General features: G+C 37.7%; 1 protein-coding gene across 5 annotated transcripts in view; it reads right to left on the bottom strand.

Annotated features, from left to right (window-relative positions):
• tmtc1 (transmembrane O-mannosyltransferase targeting cadherins 1) overlaps window positions 1–14,909 on the bottom strand; it is a 102,616-nt gene that overhangs the window by 44,253 nt on the left and 43,454 nt on the right. For all 5 annotated transcript variants that reach the window (XM_032590085.1, XM_032590084.1, XM_032590083.1 and 2 more), the window contains 3 exons: window positions 9,344–9,425; window positions 5,212–5,315; window positions 3,710–3,899 (listed from right to left, as the gene is read on the bottom strand). In XM_032590085.1, coding sequence (XP_032445976.1) covers window positions 3,710–3,899; window positions 5,212–5,315; window positions 9,344–9,425 — 376 coding nt within the window. The remainder of the gene's footprint in view (window positions 1–3,709; window positions 3,900–5,211; window positions 5,316–9,343; window positions 9,426–14,909) is intronic.

The raw sequence follows: 14,909 nt of genomic DNA, 5'->3' as shown, positions 1-14,909 counted from the left end.
GAGGACAGGACAACGAAGAGACGCAAGGACACAAAAAACTCTAAATGAACACAGAAAACACAGATCCTGACAAATAAGGGAAGATGGAAGGATGAAGATAGAAAATTCCTTGGAAAAACATGTCTTCATTTGATGTTTTTTGTTTGTGTTTTTAGTCCAGTTGCAGAGATCATGTCGGTCAACAGCAAACACCTGTTTAAGAACTTTTGAATTTTCAATCAGAAATGACAACGTGCCCTGGTTGAAGTTCTAGCCTCCTGAGTCATGTCTGTATGGTTACACTGTTGAACCGATCTTAAGCTTGGACCTAAAGACTCAGACAGTCTTGCCAAGGCAAATTAGAGGTGGTTAGCGTTTGATTTTACAGTAGTAAACAATGCCAGATGTATTTAACTGTATTTTTAAAAAGCATTTTCAGGCTTTGTTGATAATATAGAAACCTGTCAGTGTCGTAGCTACTGTGATGACTGATTGAGTCATGTGTGCAAGACAACAAGGGTGAAACAAACATTTAAACGAATGCTGACTTTATAAGACATTCATGTAGCGCACCATTCAAACTTTTGCTTTGTTTCTGCTTTCCAACTGAAGAGGATCTTGCCAGTGCAGAAAATACCTGATTGGCAACATTCAAGTCTCAACCTCAACTGGTCACTTGGAAGACCATGTCCATGTTGCACACCCTCTTCAGCAAAGTCTGGAGACAGTGACTTGTTACTCTTGATCAACCCAGAGCAAAGAGTCCTTTTGTAACATGTATTTCTTCCACCATGGATAATCCCTCATGTGGACACATGTTGTTGTTTTTTCAGATCTCCATAATACTTTGAGGATACTGGACAGGAAATTAATAGTTTTTAACTGAATCCTAGTGAAAAAAATACTTTAGTATATTTCAAACATACTTACATTTGTAAGTACATTTTAAGTATACTAATTTTAAGTGTACTACATACTGTATAAATATATAGCATGCTTGTACCAATTTTTGCAGGTGTTCTGTTTATCTGTGCTACCCGTAAATCTGTCCTACCTTGTGGTAATGCGCATGAGCACATCGGTGCTACATCACATACTGCTTACTCAGCAGATTTCTTATAAATACGTCCTACCTGTGGAAGTTTCGTTTCATGTGTTTTATTTTGTCAAAGATTAAGGTAAGCTTTATTTAATTTATTTTATACCTGGCTTTCATTAAGCTGCTGTATTACTTCATGGTTTTAGTTCTCATGACAGGCAGCTTGTAAATGGCTTTAGTTTGCCATCTGCAAAGTTATTACCAATATAAACAAGTCAATGTTTGGCGGTTAATCAGAACAAAATACTGTTTTGTGGGCTATTTTGTACCTATATTTTAAAAATATTTTAGTTTAATTACACTCTTTTTTTATTATTAAACTTTGCTAAATAGATGTTTGTTGCAATATTATATGGGATTGAAGCTGTGTAAAAGCAGTGTAATATTAGTATATATTAATCATATCCCATCATTTCAGTGACCTCCGCAGTTCGGTGGAGACATTGTGGCTGTGGTGCATCTAATAACAGACATACAACATATTAATGCACAAAAAAGATCTGCAGTGATCTGTGTCTAATTTAATTCCAATAAAAACGTGTTTCCCCTGTCTGATAGTGTTTTATTCTTACAAACACCTCTGTATTTAAAATATTTTTTAAAAGGTAGGATATTCTAGTAAAAGGATTAGGTCATACATCCATAGCTTTTCATTTTAAACGGGTAGGATATTCAGATGAAGGAAGTGATCTTGTGGTTTCGTCATGTATATAAATTGTTCCAATGCTAAGCTAAGCATAACTCCTAAGCTTCCACTTCAGTCACTCAAATAATGTTATTTAATATATTTAACATTAACACAACCCGCTATAGTTTTCTGTTTGTAAACATGACGGTAGCAGTTTTGAACACGTAGCACTGACAGATAGACTTAGATATCTATCCGCGCTACAGTAGGAAAATCTGACGAGGCAGCACTGACAGAACACCGGCTCATGTCTTTGTATTATTTGAATGTTGCTATTTGTGCTTCTTTCTCCTGATGCGTCATTTCTTGTCCTGACTTTCTGTCTAGTTTATTATTACTTTTAGAAATTGTGAAATGCTCATTACTTCAGACCAATATTTAGCTTTATACTTTTTAGATTATTATCCAGGGAAACTGCTATTAGTCTATCAATAGAAATTCCTTCTAGCTTATAAATTATGGAATACTTATACTTACAACAGGAGCATCTAGTTTATATTTTCACTCAACCCAGAACAGGAATGAAGTCTTTTAGAATAAAAAGTTCACAGCTTATTAGTTTACATACTTCATCAACCTACGTAGAACAGGAATCAAACCTATTAGTTAGAACAGTAACATTGTCTTTGCTTTCTTTTGTATGTAATCTGGACTCTGAGTCTGTAATAAAATCTATCTCGCCGAGTAAGATTCAGAGGAACTCCTATTAGATTAAACTGAGAAACTCCTGGTGTACCCATTCTTAGCCTGTCTAGCAACCCAGAACAGGAACATTTAGTTTATATACTTCACTCAACCCAGAACAGGAACATTTAGTTTATATACTTCACTCAACCCAGAACAGGAACATTTAGTTTATATACTTCACTCAACCCAGAACAGGAACATTTAGTTTATATACTTCACTCAACCCAGAACAGGAAGTAGAACTAACTTAGAATCCAGAGAAACTACTATTAGCTTATCTAGAAAAACTACTCATCAACATTTAGCACCGTCTACTTTATAGAATCAAACATGGAGAACCAACATTTAGTTTTGTGCCTCACAAATCTTACCAAACATGGAGAACTAACATACTTTTTTTTGTTTGTTTTTTCTTTTTGCTCTTTCCTTTGGTTTATTGTTTTATTTGTATTTCCTTCTAATTTATGTAAAGAACTTTGAATTGCTGTTGCTGAAAATGTGCTATATAAATAAAATGATCTTACCTTACCTTTGATATGTAAAATATGTATTCCATTTGTGGAAATAAATCTACAGTTTAGTTTCTGTCAGTTCTGTCAAGATAAAAAAGAGGGCTAAGAAAATTTTTCTTTTATGTTGGTTAGTAAATTAATTTTACATAATTGTATCGCTGTTGACATCAGTTTGCTATAATTTAAACCATGACTCGTATGCCAAGTTCTACAAACAAACAAGCAGATTAGTCCAGTTTTTGTCGTTTAATGAAAGCTTAAAAATTACAGCGGCAGCAGTGCACCCCAACAAAGTAAATTAACACCGGTGTAAAACAACTTTAACCCTCTTATAGTCTGCTTTTCCTCACTCTCTGTGTCGCCTTTACTCTACATGCAAACTCGTTGCCATGGAAACCAATACAACGCCTCCGCTATCTGGCAGAGTAATATATTGACCAGAATGCCTTGCTCAATAGTCCGCTTCCTACTTTTGGAGCGGTCGCCGGTCCGCTTGGTGTTCACATGTATTCAAACCTCGTCAGAGTTCACTTCAACCCAACCGAGACCGAGGTTTTTAGATGTACCAGAGTTTGCTTTTTTGGTCTGCATTAGAGTTTGCATTCATACCTCCCCAAATGAACCAGAGCTTCTAGACAAACTACAGTTGGGAACGACTACTCGTTGGTAAAGTAACAAGTAAAGTAACAAGAAAGTTGGACTAAGACACCGCTTGTCAACCACATGTTACAATCTGGCTCTTACCTTTAGTGAGAAGAGGCAGTGCAAGCAGAGAGCAATCATCACTGCAGCCAGCAGTATGGTGGCCGCGTTGCGCACATCACCCAGAGATTCCACAAGGGGAATGCTGCCCACCTGCCAGTCATAGCACAGCACAACGGGAGCCAGCAGCAGCCAGGCATTAAAGGACAGCAGGTATGAGTAGGTAAGAAACCTGTCAGTAGAGGGCATAGAGTGAATTATTTGGTGAAGAGGACACACAGCTAAGAGACAAATGAGATGTTTAAGAAGAAATGAAAAAAAGTTTATTACCCAACAAGTGAACAATTCAAATCAATTAGTATATGAACTGGAGTTTTCATTTACAATTAGATTCCCCTGGTTAAATACATCTACTCACATACACTAATTTAAAACAGAATCAAAATTCCTTTTATTGTCATTGTGCAAGAAAAAAAACGCAACTTTGAAAAGTAACTCTCAAAGGCAAGTCAAATAAATAAAATAAGTATATTTCAATAAATAAAATAAAAATAAAACATATAGCAGAAACACACAAACAACTGGGATGTTAAGAAAAAATAAACAATTTTTTAGATGGATTTGCTGTGTTCAGAGGAACAACAGCTCTTGGGTAGAAACTGTTTTTAATCTGTTTGTCCTTGACTTTATTGCCCTGAAACGCCTCCCTGAGGGCAGGAGTTTGTAGAGGTGGTGGCTAGGGTGTGAGGGGTCCTTGATGATGCTGCGGGCTCTCTGGAGGCAGCGGGTCCTGTGCATCTCCTCCAGAGATGAAAGAGGGCAGCCAATCAGTCTCTGGGCAGTGTGTATGACCCTCTGGAGCTGCTTCCTCTCTGTTGCAGTGCAGCTGGAGAACCACGGTGAGATGCCATGACTCAACACCAACTCCACAGAGCAGGGATAGAAGGACACCAAGAGCTCAGTTCTCAGGTGGTTCTTTCTCAGAACCCTCATGTTGTAGGTGCCCAGGAACTTGAAATTTGGCACCATCTCCACCCTCTCCCGATTTATAATGATGGGCTGAATGTCTGGTTTACACCTCGTACAGTCGACAATCAGTTCCTTCGACTTTTGACCAATACAATTTACGTGGCCTACCACTTTGTGGCTGAGTTGCTGTCGTTCCCAAACACTTCCATCTTCTCATAATACAGCTGACAGTTGACTGTGGAATATTTAGGAGTGAGGAAATTTCACGACTGGATTTGTTGCACAGGTGGCATCTTATCACAGATCCACGCTGAAATTCACTGAGCTCCTGAGAGCGACCCATTCTTTCAGAAATGTTTGTAAAAACAGTCTGACATGCTAAGAGGTGGAGGGTACAGGGCGGTAGAGGGACCAGTTGCTCTGTCTGTTTTAGATAAAGAGCCATGTTTTTTAAGGGGTCATGCATTGTATAAAACCAAATGAATTAAAAAGAAAAAGTCACCCTTCCATCTTTTCTCATCAGATCTGAATGCAGTCAAGTTATTTTATTATAGTTTGTGAGAGTGTGGATTAACCTGGTAAGCAGATGAGGTGAAAAGGAGGCAGGGTTGTCCTGTTCTGAAAAAAGAGGCATGGATCCTCCCATGAGCCACAGCCGAACTGACATTATTGTCACCACCTGAAGGACAGATAGCATTTTAAAAACAATCCCAAGGTCTGGCAATTACATACAGTATAGCGATGTGCATTAAAAAAAACTAAGAGCAATAGTCATGGGCGGATCTACTGGGGTGGCAGTTGCCACCCCAGCTGAGAGCCTTACCACCCCTGTTGCCACCCCAGCTGGAGCATGAAACTCCTTTTTCCGATAACATTGAATGCAACACAATGTAACCTGACACCTACTGCTAAGTAGCGAGAAGTGCGAGAGAAGGACAGAGCGCGAGGCAGCAGCATTGATATAAATGGATGGATATGTATGACTGGACATTACATGACTTATCGTGCGAAACACATGCGCCATTGCTGTCCATTGAGTCAGGAATATCGGTGGTCAGGAAAATACCACAGCCATGCAAAGAATCTGAAAAAAGGACGCAATATTTAGCGGTTAATTCAACCCTATGACAGCCATAGATAACAAGGTTAATGGGTTTCAGATTTAACAGGTGGGGAAAAAGTTTTAATTTAAAGAAGATATTGAGAAAGTGAGCAGAGAGTCAGTTATGCTAGCCTACCTGTTGCTAGCCTGCTATTGACTTTGATAACCTTAACATGGGCAGTTCGGTGTGTTTTAGCTCCGTTAGCACTAAAATAGGACAACCCGCACACCAAGTCATCAGTAGAGCAGGTGTTTAAATCAGTTAATTAACCACCGCTGTGTTCAGGCAAATTTATTAATAATCGCAATATAGACATTAAGCCTGACAACATAATGTAACAGACTGAATGATCTGTTTCGGTGTTTTTGCGTACTTTTTTTTTATGTGGGAAATGTTTGTTTTAATGTTGATTCCCCTGATAGGCTTGAACGTATTTCCGCTCTATCTGCTCGTTGAGCTGTTGTCCGTCGGTTGTCATGGCAACAGGTCAGTGTTTGTGTGTGTGTGGGGGGGGGGTGTGTGCGTGCGTGTGTGTGTGTGTGTAGGATATAGCAGATATACAGAGCGAGAAAAAGCATAATATAAATGGTTTTATCTAGTTCTGTTCTTCACCTGTTTATCAGCTTTATTGTACCTTTATTGTGGCGCACTGCAGCGGCTGCAATTCCTAAAAGTTAAACAAGTGACAAAAACTGAACTAATTTCCTCCTTTGTTCGTAAAATGTGGCGATAATAACAGTCATCAAACTACGGCTTCTACAGCATATTTAAAATAAAACAATTTCCCAATAGCCCTTTCTTGCATCTTGACAGAACTAACAGAAACCAAACTGTTTATAGGTTTGTTTCAGGCAGAATTCATGCAGCAAACATCAGTTTTCTCAGCTTTATTTTAAGCCGTATTTAATAGATATATCTGATAAAAAAAATTATGGCGCTACTAATATTTTTGTGACAGATTTCTGCTCATCTACAGTATATATACACATGTGTGAATGAGACATTATAAATATATATATATATACAATGTCTCATTCTCACATTTAGTGTACATAGACCTAACATTGGACTTAATGTACTTGATTTACTTGTTATATATATATATATATATATATATATATGTATGTATGTATGCTGCCACCCCTGAAAAATCCTTGCTCCCTTCTTGCCACCCAATAGATATTTTTCTAGATCAATGGCAATAGTTAAATGAGACAGAACAGGACAACATGATTATTTGAAAAAAAGAGACATTTTTCAAACATGTCTTTTTTCGCAGCAGCAGCTATGCTTTTGATAAACAGATAGTGGCACACTGCAATATATAAGCAGCTTGATCAGACCTTCCCAATGATCGGCTGAGCAAAAACTTCAAAGTTCTTTCTTCTTCTAATCAGTGAAAACACTATGCTTATTCTAGAAACATACTGAGACGTGGTTACAATTCACTTAGCCTGCAAGGTTAACAGATATGAATAAGAACTGAACTTGACTGCATCATTAAACAACTAAGATCAATTTAGAATATACAAATACATCTTAATAAATGTGAATATTTTCAAAAGGTTCAACATTTTCTATCACTTTCAGAAAGTGAAACCCATAGATCATGTAGATTCCTTACACAGAATGAAATGTCATGGGTTAGAGTTCATAAAAAAACAATGATATATTTTCTCAGGACATAATATTACATTTAAAATAATGAAAAAAGGATATCTTAACCCAGAAATCTTCAGACGTCTGAAAAGTATGTGCATTAGCGTTCTCCTTTTTGGCAGCCTTCTGTGCTTTAGACGGCAATTTGAATCTACCTTGTCAGCTTGAATGGAAAGAATGGGAAGGAGAATTATATCCTTCCCATTATATTTTTCAGGGATCACTTACAGGGCGAGCATAGCCTGAAGAGTATGAGGATTGAAGAGCTTAGAGAAGTAAGAGTAAGGCCGGAGCACGCTCACCATGCGTCTGTCTACTCCATTAAAATGAAAGTCATGATGCTATGGTCCTCAACGTGGTTGACCTAGGTTCAATGCTTGGAAGCATTGGTTGAGTGGAATGAGGATTTGCTTTTTACAAACCCTCCTTAGATAAATAGATTAGATAGATTTGATTTATTGTACAAAATTAGTAGTACAGCTGTTCTTAGGGCATTTATAAACAGACAAAACAGATAAGACTGGCATTGGGATTGGGGTTGAATGCGTATAGTTCCTGCAATTGTATGGGCTCCACTACTGTACATGCCATTTTCATTCATATTATTCTGTATTTGGAAATTAATTCTCTGAACAGTTCTATGTTTATTTTTCATACTTAACTGATTTAAAATTATATATATATATATATATATATATATATATATATATATATATATATATATATAAAGTAATTGAATAAACTAAACCAAGTAGATGATTAGTATTTGTCTTTTTGTGAAGAATATGCCAGATTAAATTATTATTATTATTATTATTTCACAATTTGGAGTTTGATGCCCTCCTAATATTGATGTGATATTTGACAAACCAAAGCTCTAAGTGAAATAGACCATGTCTGAGGAATAGGATTGCCAAATGACTTTTGGTAACAAAAAAAGTTTTCAAAATTAGGTTAGTGGTCACATTTGCTGCCCAAGTACAAAGAGACTTTGAAAATTACGTTTTTGCAACCCAGAATCCTCCAGTAGTCACATGACTGCTTAGGGATAAGATATTTACAGTAAAGGGTGCGTCATACTGGGTCTTCCAGTTACAAGGAAATTACTTTCCACATTCGTCATTTGCTTACTCAGGGAAAGGGATTGCTGGAAAGTCAGACTCCCTCCTCCAGCTCCCTAGAAAAGTAATGTTTTACTAGTTGACATTAGATTATACATACTGTAATCTGATTGTAACTATATGATTATGCCATTAGAGTTGTTGCAAGTGTATCTTTAGCACCACCTAAAAGTGATTTTGTGAATAGTCCAACAGTGACAGGACGTTTATGGATGTATACATGTTGCTTGACGATTGACAGTAATCCACATGCATCTGCCTCCGTCCTTCATCTTTTCTGGTTTTATCTGTATTTATATCGTTTATTCTTTACGTATTTCCAGTTCTTTGCAACATGAGATAACTTTATTCTCTAACTTTCTCAGATTGTTGAAGCAACATGTTTAGAGTGCAGTCATGGTTTTTCTTGCATCTAAAGTAATGTAGTTTATGTTGCACTATAGAGACAGTGTACATGGAAGATTACAATTGTACATGTTGTAATTGTATTGTTTGTTATACTTCATTTCAGTTTCACACTTTCTACATCATTAAACCTCTGGACAAAGAATAATGGTCTTCAGAGTCTTAATGGAGGAAAGAGTAAAATAATTGAGATTGAATTAATTTGACTGATTTGAACTGAAGTTAGACAATATCTGGATATTAACTGGATCTGTATGTAAAATAAGTTAACATTAACTTTGTTAATCGGAACTATATAAATTAACTGATTTTTATTGAAGTAAAACACCAAAAGACGATCATGTGTTCAAACAGTACTCATAAAGTGATTAAGACATGCAAAAATAGTAAACGAAATATCACTATAAAATAATACTCACATAGCCAGAGATAAGGCAAGCCCGTTTAATGAAGGGAGTGCAGAAGTGGGGGAAGTCCTTGAGTCTAGAACTCAAAAGGTGACTGTGGAGCAAAAACAGGTTATCCTATTAAAAGCCAAAGTAGTCTTAGATAGGTGACTTTGATTTTTTTGGCAACTAGTTGATCTGTATTTGAACTTTTGTTTTCTAATTTGGCAAATCAGTATGGACTTTTTTGTGGGCACAAAAAAGATCCAAATGTCAACTGTGAGAATGATCCAATGCAAGGTTATATGTAGTATTCATATACCTATGCCAGACTAGACCGAATGTTCCACCCTGTCAGTGAGGCTTGTGGTAGATGCAGCATATCTATGACCAAACATGTGCATATGATTTGGTCATTTACAAAGCTGACGACTTACTGGTTTGATATTTTTGCCAAAATAAGCTTGGCTTATTGTTCCTAACCCATTGTCAGCCATTTTTGGTGTTTCAGGTCTGTCCAAAGTTTTGAAACAGCAAAATCTTCTGGTCCGTCAGTTAATTCTACTCCATCACATTTACTGAGTCTAGTAGGTACTCTACAATTTAAAGCTGAGATTTTTCCTCAAAGGTAAATTATGCCTCTGAGGCATACTAAGTTTCTTGACTATACTCAGAATGTGGAAGTCGAGTAGAGACACTCCAACCCTTTTCAATTTATTTATTTCTCTTACTAATTATTATCATATCATTATGTTTATTTAATTGATTGTGTGTGTGTTTTCTGTAGACTTTGGTGAATGTTTATGCAGTAATGTGTGTGTTTGTTCGTCAGTTATTACTGGCCAGTAAGGAGGGTTGTGGGCGGTTAGTTTGGGGCGTCCCAATACAGAAGTGTTACTCCATTTCTTACTGCTTTAAGTCACAGGTGTCAAACTCCAGTCCTCAAGGGCCACTGTCCTGCAGTTTTTAGATGTGCCACAGGTACAAAACACTGGAATGAAATGGCTTAATTACCTCCTCCTTGTGTAGATCAGTTCTCCAGAGCCTTAATGATCTAATTATTCTATTCAGGTGTGGTGCAGCAGAGTCACATCTAAATGTTGCAGGACAGTGGCCCTTGAGGACTGGAGTAAGACACCTCTGCTTTAAGAGGATTATATTTACTGTGAGTTTCTCGATGTAAAAAATGTGCTACGAAAACTCTCTATCCACTTGGACCAGCTCTTCTAAGTGAATTCCAGTGCCACGAAACAGTCACTCCAGTCTGTATTTAGGCTAAAGTTCAGGATTCACAAACAACAAGACAGGAGCTAAACGTTATTGAAAAATGGGACAAAAGCTTATCACTAAAAATATATATTTCTAATTAAGTGAGCTCACTTTTGTCTGGAGATGTGCAAGCAAAAGCCAACTTTTGTCTGCACACCTTCCCAGTCATACCAGTTTACAGTCAGTGCTGGGGCTGGGATTATTGCAAAGTAATGTAAATGAACAGCCTTTGTTAACATCTCCAGGCAGGTGATTTGATGATCTTGGCAACAATTATTTTGAAAGTTTGAGGGATGTTCTCTCCCTAATCTCAGACTGGTCCGGTAGTTTTTTGCTACCAGTTTGGTTTGGTGTTTTGGCATCATGCCCGTTGTGGAGGGCGGTGCGGAGTTTGAAAAGTTGACACGTCGGCATGCTGTCAAACTCATACCAACAGTGAATTGTTCAGTAGAGGAGGCAGCCTTAGCTGTTGGAGGAGCGGTAGGTTGTGATGGTGTGAAATCTGTTTCCCATATGAATGGTGCGATTGTAATCTTTCTTGATAGTACATCTAAAGTGAATGATTTGGTTGAAAGGGGCGTCATCATTCATGACACTTTCACACCGGATCTCCCGCTGGTTACTCCAGCTAAAAAGATTATCATCTCAAATGCACCCCCGTTTATTAAAAATGATCTCCTTGTTAAGGAGTTGTCACGCTATGGACAGCTAGTTTCACCCATAAAGATGGTTTCTTTAGGTTGTAAATATGTGCTTTTTAAACGCGGTGTGTCATAGAAGGCAGGTATTTATGATCCTTAAGGACACAGCTAATGAGCTAGACCTGTCCTTTAATTTCAAAGTAGATGGTTTTAATTATATGGTTTTTGCCTCTTCAGAGAACATGAAATGTTTTGGTTGCAGAAGGTCATATAATTCGATCGTGTCCAGAAAAGCTTTAGAATACACAGTTGGTGAATGCTGGTGATGGTGACAGTGCCACCGGAGAGGGCCACACTGTGCCGCCGGAGAGGGCCACACCGTGCTGCCGGAGAGGGCCACACCGTGCTGCCGGAGAGGGCCACGCGGTGCCGATGCGGGCTACGCGGCCACTGGTGGTTTGACGGTAGTCAGTGTGGGTCTTGATGTTGCTGGTTCCGGGGTTCCTGGTGATCCTTCTGTTGTAGCTGCAGAGGAACAGCCTGAAGTGCAATCCTTTATAGATTGTGATTGTTCTAATGAAGTTGATATCACTGATAGTGAGATGAAACATGATCAATCTGTGAGTAGTTTTGATGCAGATTCAGGGGAAAAAAGAACTGATGAAGTTTTTTGTGAAAGCTTTTGTGAGGATGGCAGCATGCTTGATGAGGAGTTGTTGAAACTGTCCCAGAAAAGGAAAAGTTCTGGACCTGCTAACAGCAGCACTAAAGCTCTCAGAGCTAAGAGAGCAAACAAAGCAGCAGAGAGCAGTTTGGAGTCTGATAGTAACCTGCCTTTAAACCAGGATTAGCAGAATCTGTATCCTCCTGCTGAAATTAAGAAGTTTTTACAAAAAACTAAAGGACTTAGGCTGATTAAAGTAGAAGAATATTTTCCAGATTTAAAAATGTTTGTTGAACCCTCTTTGGTTTTAACAAAGAAAACTAGACATTTTGTTGATGATGTGTTAACAGATCAAGAAATTTATCGCTTAAAGAAACTGATTTTGAAAGTCAGAGCCCAAGCAATTACTGCTGATGAAGATGAGGATATTTAGAGAAATATTTTATGTTTCTCCGTGTCTTTTCTTTTGTTTCTTCATTTCTATGTGTGATTTTAAAATAGGCACATTAAATTTAAATTGTGCCAGAGATGAAGTGAAAGGGCTGATTTTTTTAGATTTATAGCTTTATAGAAAATTGATATAATGTTAATTCAAGAAACACACAGCACTGCTGATGAGAGTGATTGGAAGAAGGAATGTGGAGGGGAGGTTGTTTTTAGTCACAAGTCCAACTGTAGTGGTGGTGTGGTGATTGGCTTTTTTATAAATGTTTTGCCTATTTTTTGTGAAGCAGAGGAAATAATCGAAGGTAATTTATTGAAAGTTAAAGCCATATATGAAAATGTGAATTTAGTTTTTCTTAATGTGTATGCTCCAACTTAAGGGGTGGATAGAATGTTTTTATTGAATATTTTAGAGGACACTGTAAATGATTGTAGTGATAATGATTATTTGTTTTTATGTGGAGATTTTAATTGCACTGAAAATCCCTTACTTGATAGGAACCACTTAGAGCCTTAGGCTGAATCCTCTCGGAGGCTCAGGCAGCTGACTGCGACCTCTGACCTTTCGGATGTGTGGAGAGCGTTCAACAGGAATCAGAGACAGTATACATGGAGTCATTCTAAAGATAATCTTTTATTCTTGGCAAGATTGAATCGTATATATGCATTTAAACATCATTTGAATATATTTAAGAATTGTCAAATAATTCCTGTTAGTTTTTCTGATCACTGTCTGGTTTGTTGCTCTGTTTATTAAAAATGTTCGTATACAGAGTGTCTACTAGGATTTTAATACAGCTCTTTTAAACGATAGAGCTTTCAGAACAGCTTTTGAATATTTCTGGGTCAGTCATAAACAATCTAAATCAGATTTTTCTTCTGTCCAACAGTGGTGGGATTATGGTAAATGTCAAATTAAGCAGTTGTGTCAACAGTTCACTCGCAATGTCACTAGAGACATAACCAGATCTCTGAGGGACTTGGAGACTCGGATAGTAGAGCTGCAGGGTTTGGCAGCGTCTACAGGAAACAGAGGGTTTTTAGGTTCTTTTTTCTAGAGAACAAAGCGATAGACTTTTGTTATCAGTCATTTCGACCAACAACATTAAAAAAATCAGTCATGTACTATTTTTACCAGTCAAATTATAATCATGTTAACATAGGCTATTTAACTGCATTTTATGCGGTTTAGTTAATATTCATCACACAATGGGATCTGCAGATGAACTCATCTAACCTTTTCTCCGTAGTGACACAAACCACTGACTGTCGCCCCAATAACTTCTAATAAATGATCATGCGCTTTTACCAGGATCTTTTTGCGTGGTTTCGCTTCCCCAAAACGGACAGATGTTACATCTGCCATGCTCCTCCTGAGAGCCGCTCTTCTTCTGGGCGCAGGAGGGTAACGTGCACCTGAAGACTCATTTTGTTGAGTGATAGACTGTCGCAGAGTGAGTTAAGTTTAATTCTTCGCAGGGTCGGAGTCGCCTCCGCATTGGTTGTGCAGCGGACTGCGCATAGCTAACTGATGCACCTTTATTTATTTCCTCAAGATAAACTGCCGGCTCCTGTTTAGACTATAAATGGATTAGCTCAACGTTGCATTCTCTTTAGTTTTCTCTGTTCTGTATGTAATGGAGACCGGAATGAAAGGCACCATTTCAACCAAAGGTTTGGAATGCACTTCTGAACCAGACGCTCCAAAGCGTCCGGTCCATAACTCTTCAACACGCTGTCAGCTCTGGGTCAGAAAGAAGCATTTAGTTCAGTGTCCATGAGATGATATTCAGAAAGGATTTTATTTATTAATTGATTTTAGTTGCCTGTGTAAAGTCTACACTTTACTATACTTGTCTGCCCATGTGCACCAGTCAAGGGTGTTAATTATAACCTGCGAAATGATGGACGGGCTTTACATTTTCCGGTCATTTAAAGAAATAACAGGTCAAATATGGAAAATATTCCGTTAATGCAACCTCTGGTACACACATGTATGTGTGTGTATATACACCTGTGTGTGCCTATGTAGAGTAAATTGATTACAACAGTCTGTTTTTGAATAATTTTGCTGAATATTTAAACCTATTCGGTTAACAGTTCACATATTCATATTAAGACAATCAAGATCTAGTCTTTCTTCTGCTAATCTAAGTCTACAGTCTAAGCTTGCTGATACCATCACCAATTAAACAAGTTGATATTTCACACAAGAACTTTTGAAGACAAATGTGTATTATTTAGAACAGGTTGGCTCTTCTCTGATTGTTTTAACAAATCACAAATGGAGCAACACAGATTGCTTAGTCTTCAAATGGTTTATCAAATTAAAAGATGCATTTTTCGCTAGAATTTAGATCCGACCTGAAATCTGCTCCGGGATTACCAGAACTATTTGCCTGATGGGTCTTGGGCTTCTGGCGCATTTAGCCTGCAGTACATGAAGAAAGCCTAAAGAAAAAGCGCGATCAAGTTGTGTTGATCTACATATTGTAGTTTAAATAGAGGAGCAGCAGCTGACTGTTGAGGAAGGAAAGAAATGAGAGTGCAGATGTCCATTAGACTCTAACAAGCGCAGTAA

Source organism: Xiphophorus hellerii, chromosome 17 (genome assembly GCF_003331165.1).
Source record: "Xiphophorus hellerii strain 12219 chromosome 17, Xiphophorus_hellerii-4.1, whole genome shotgun sequence".
NCBI lineage: Eukaryota > Metazoa > Chordata > Actinopteri > Cyprinodontiformes > Poeciliidae > Xiphophorus > Xiphophorus hellerii.
The sequence above is the reverse complement of the archived record's forward strand: the minus strand, read 5'-3'. Positions and strand labels throughout refer to the sequence as shown.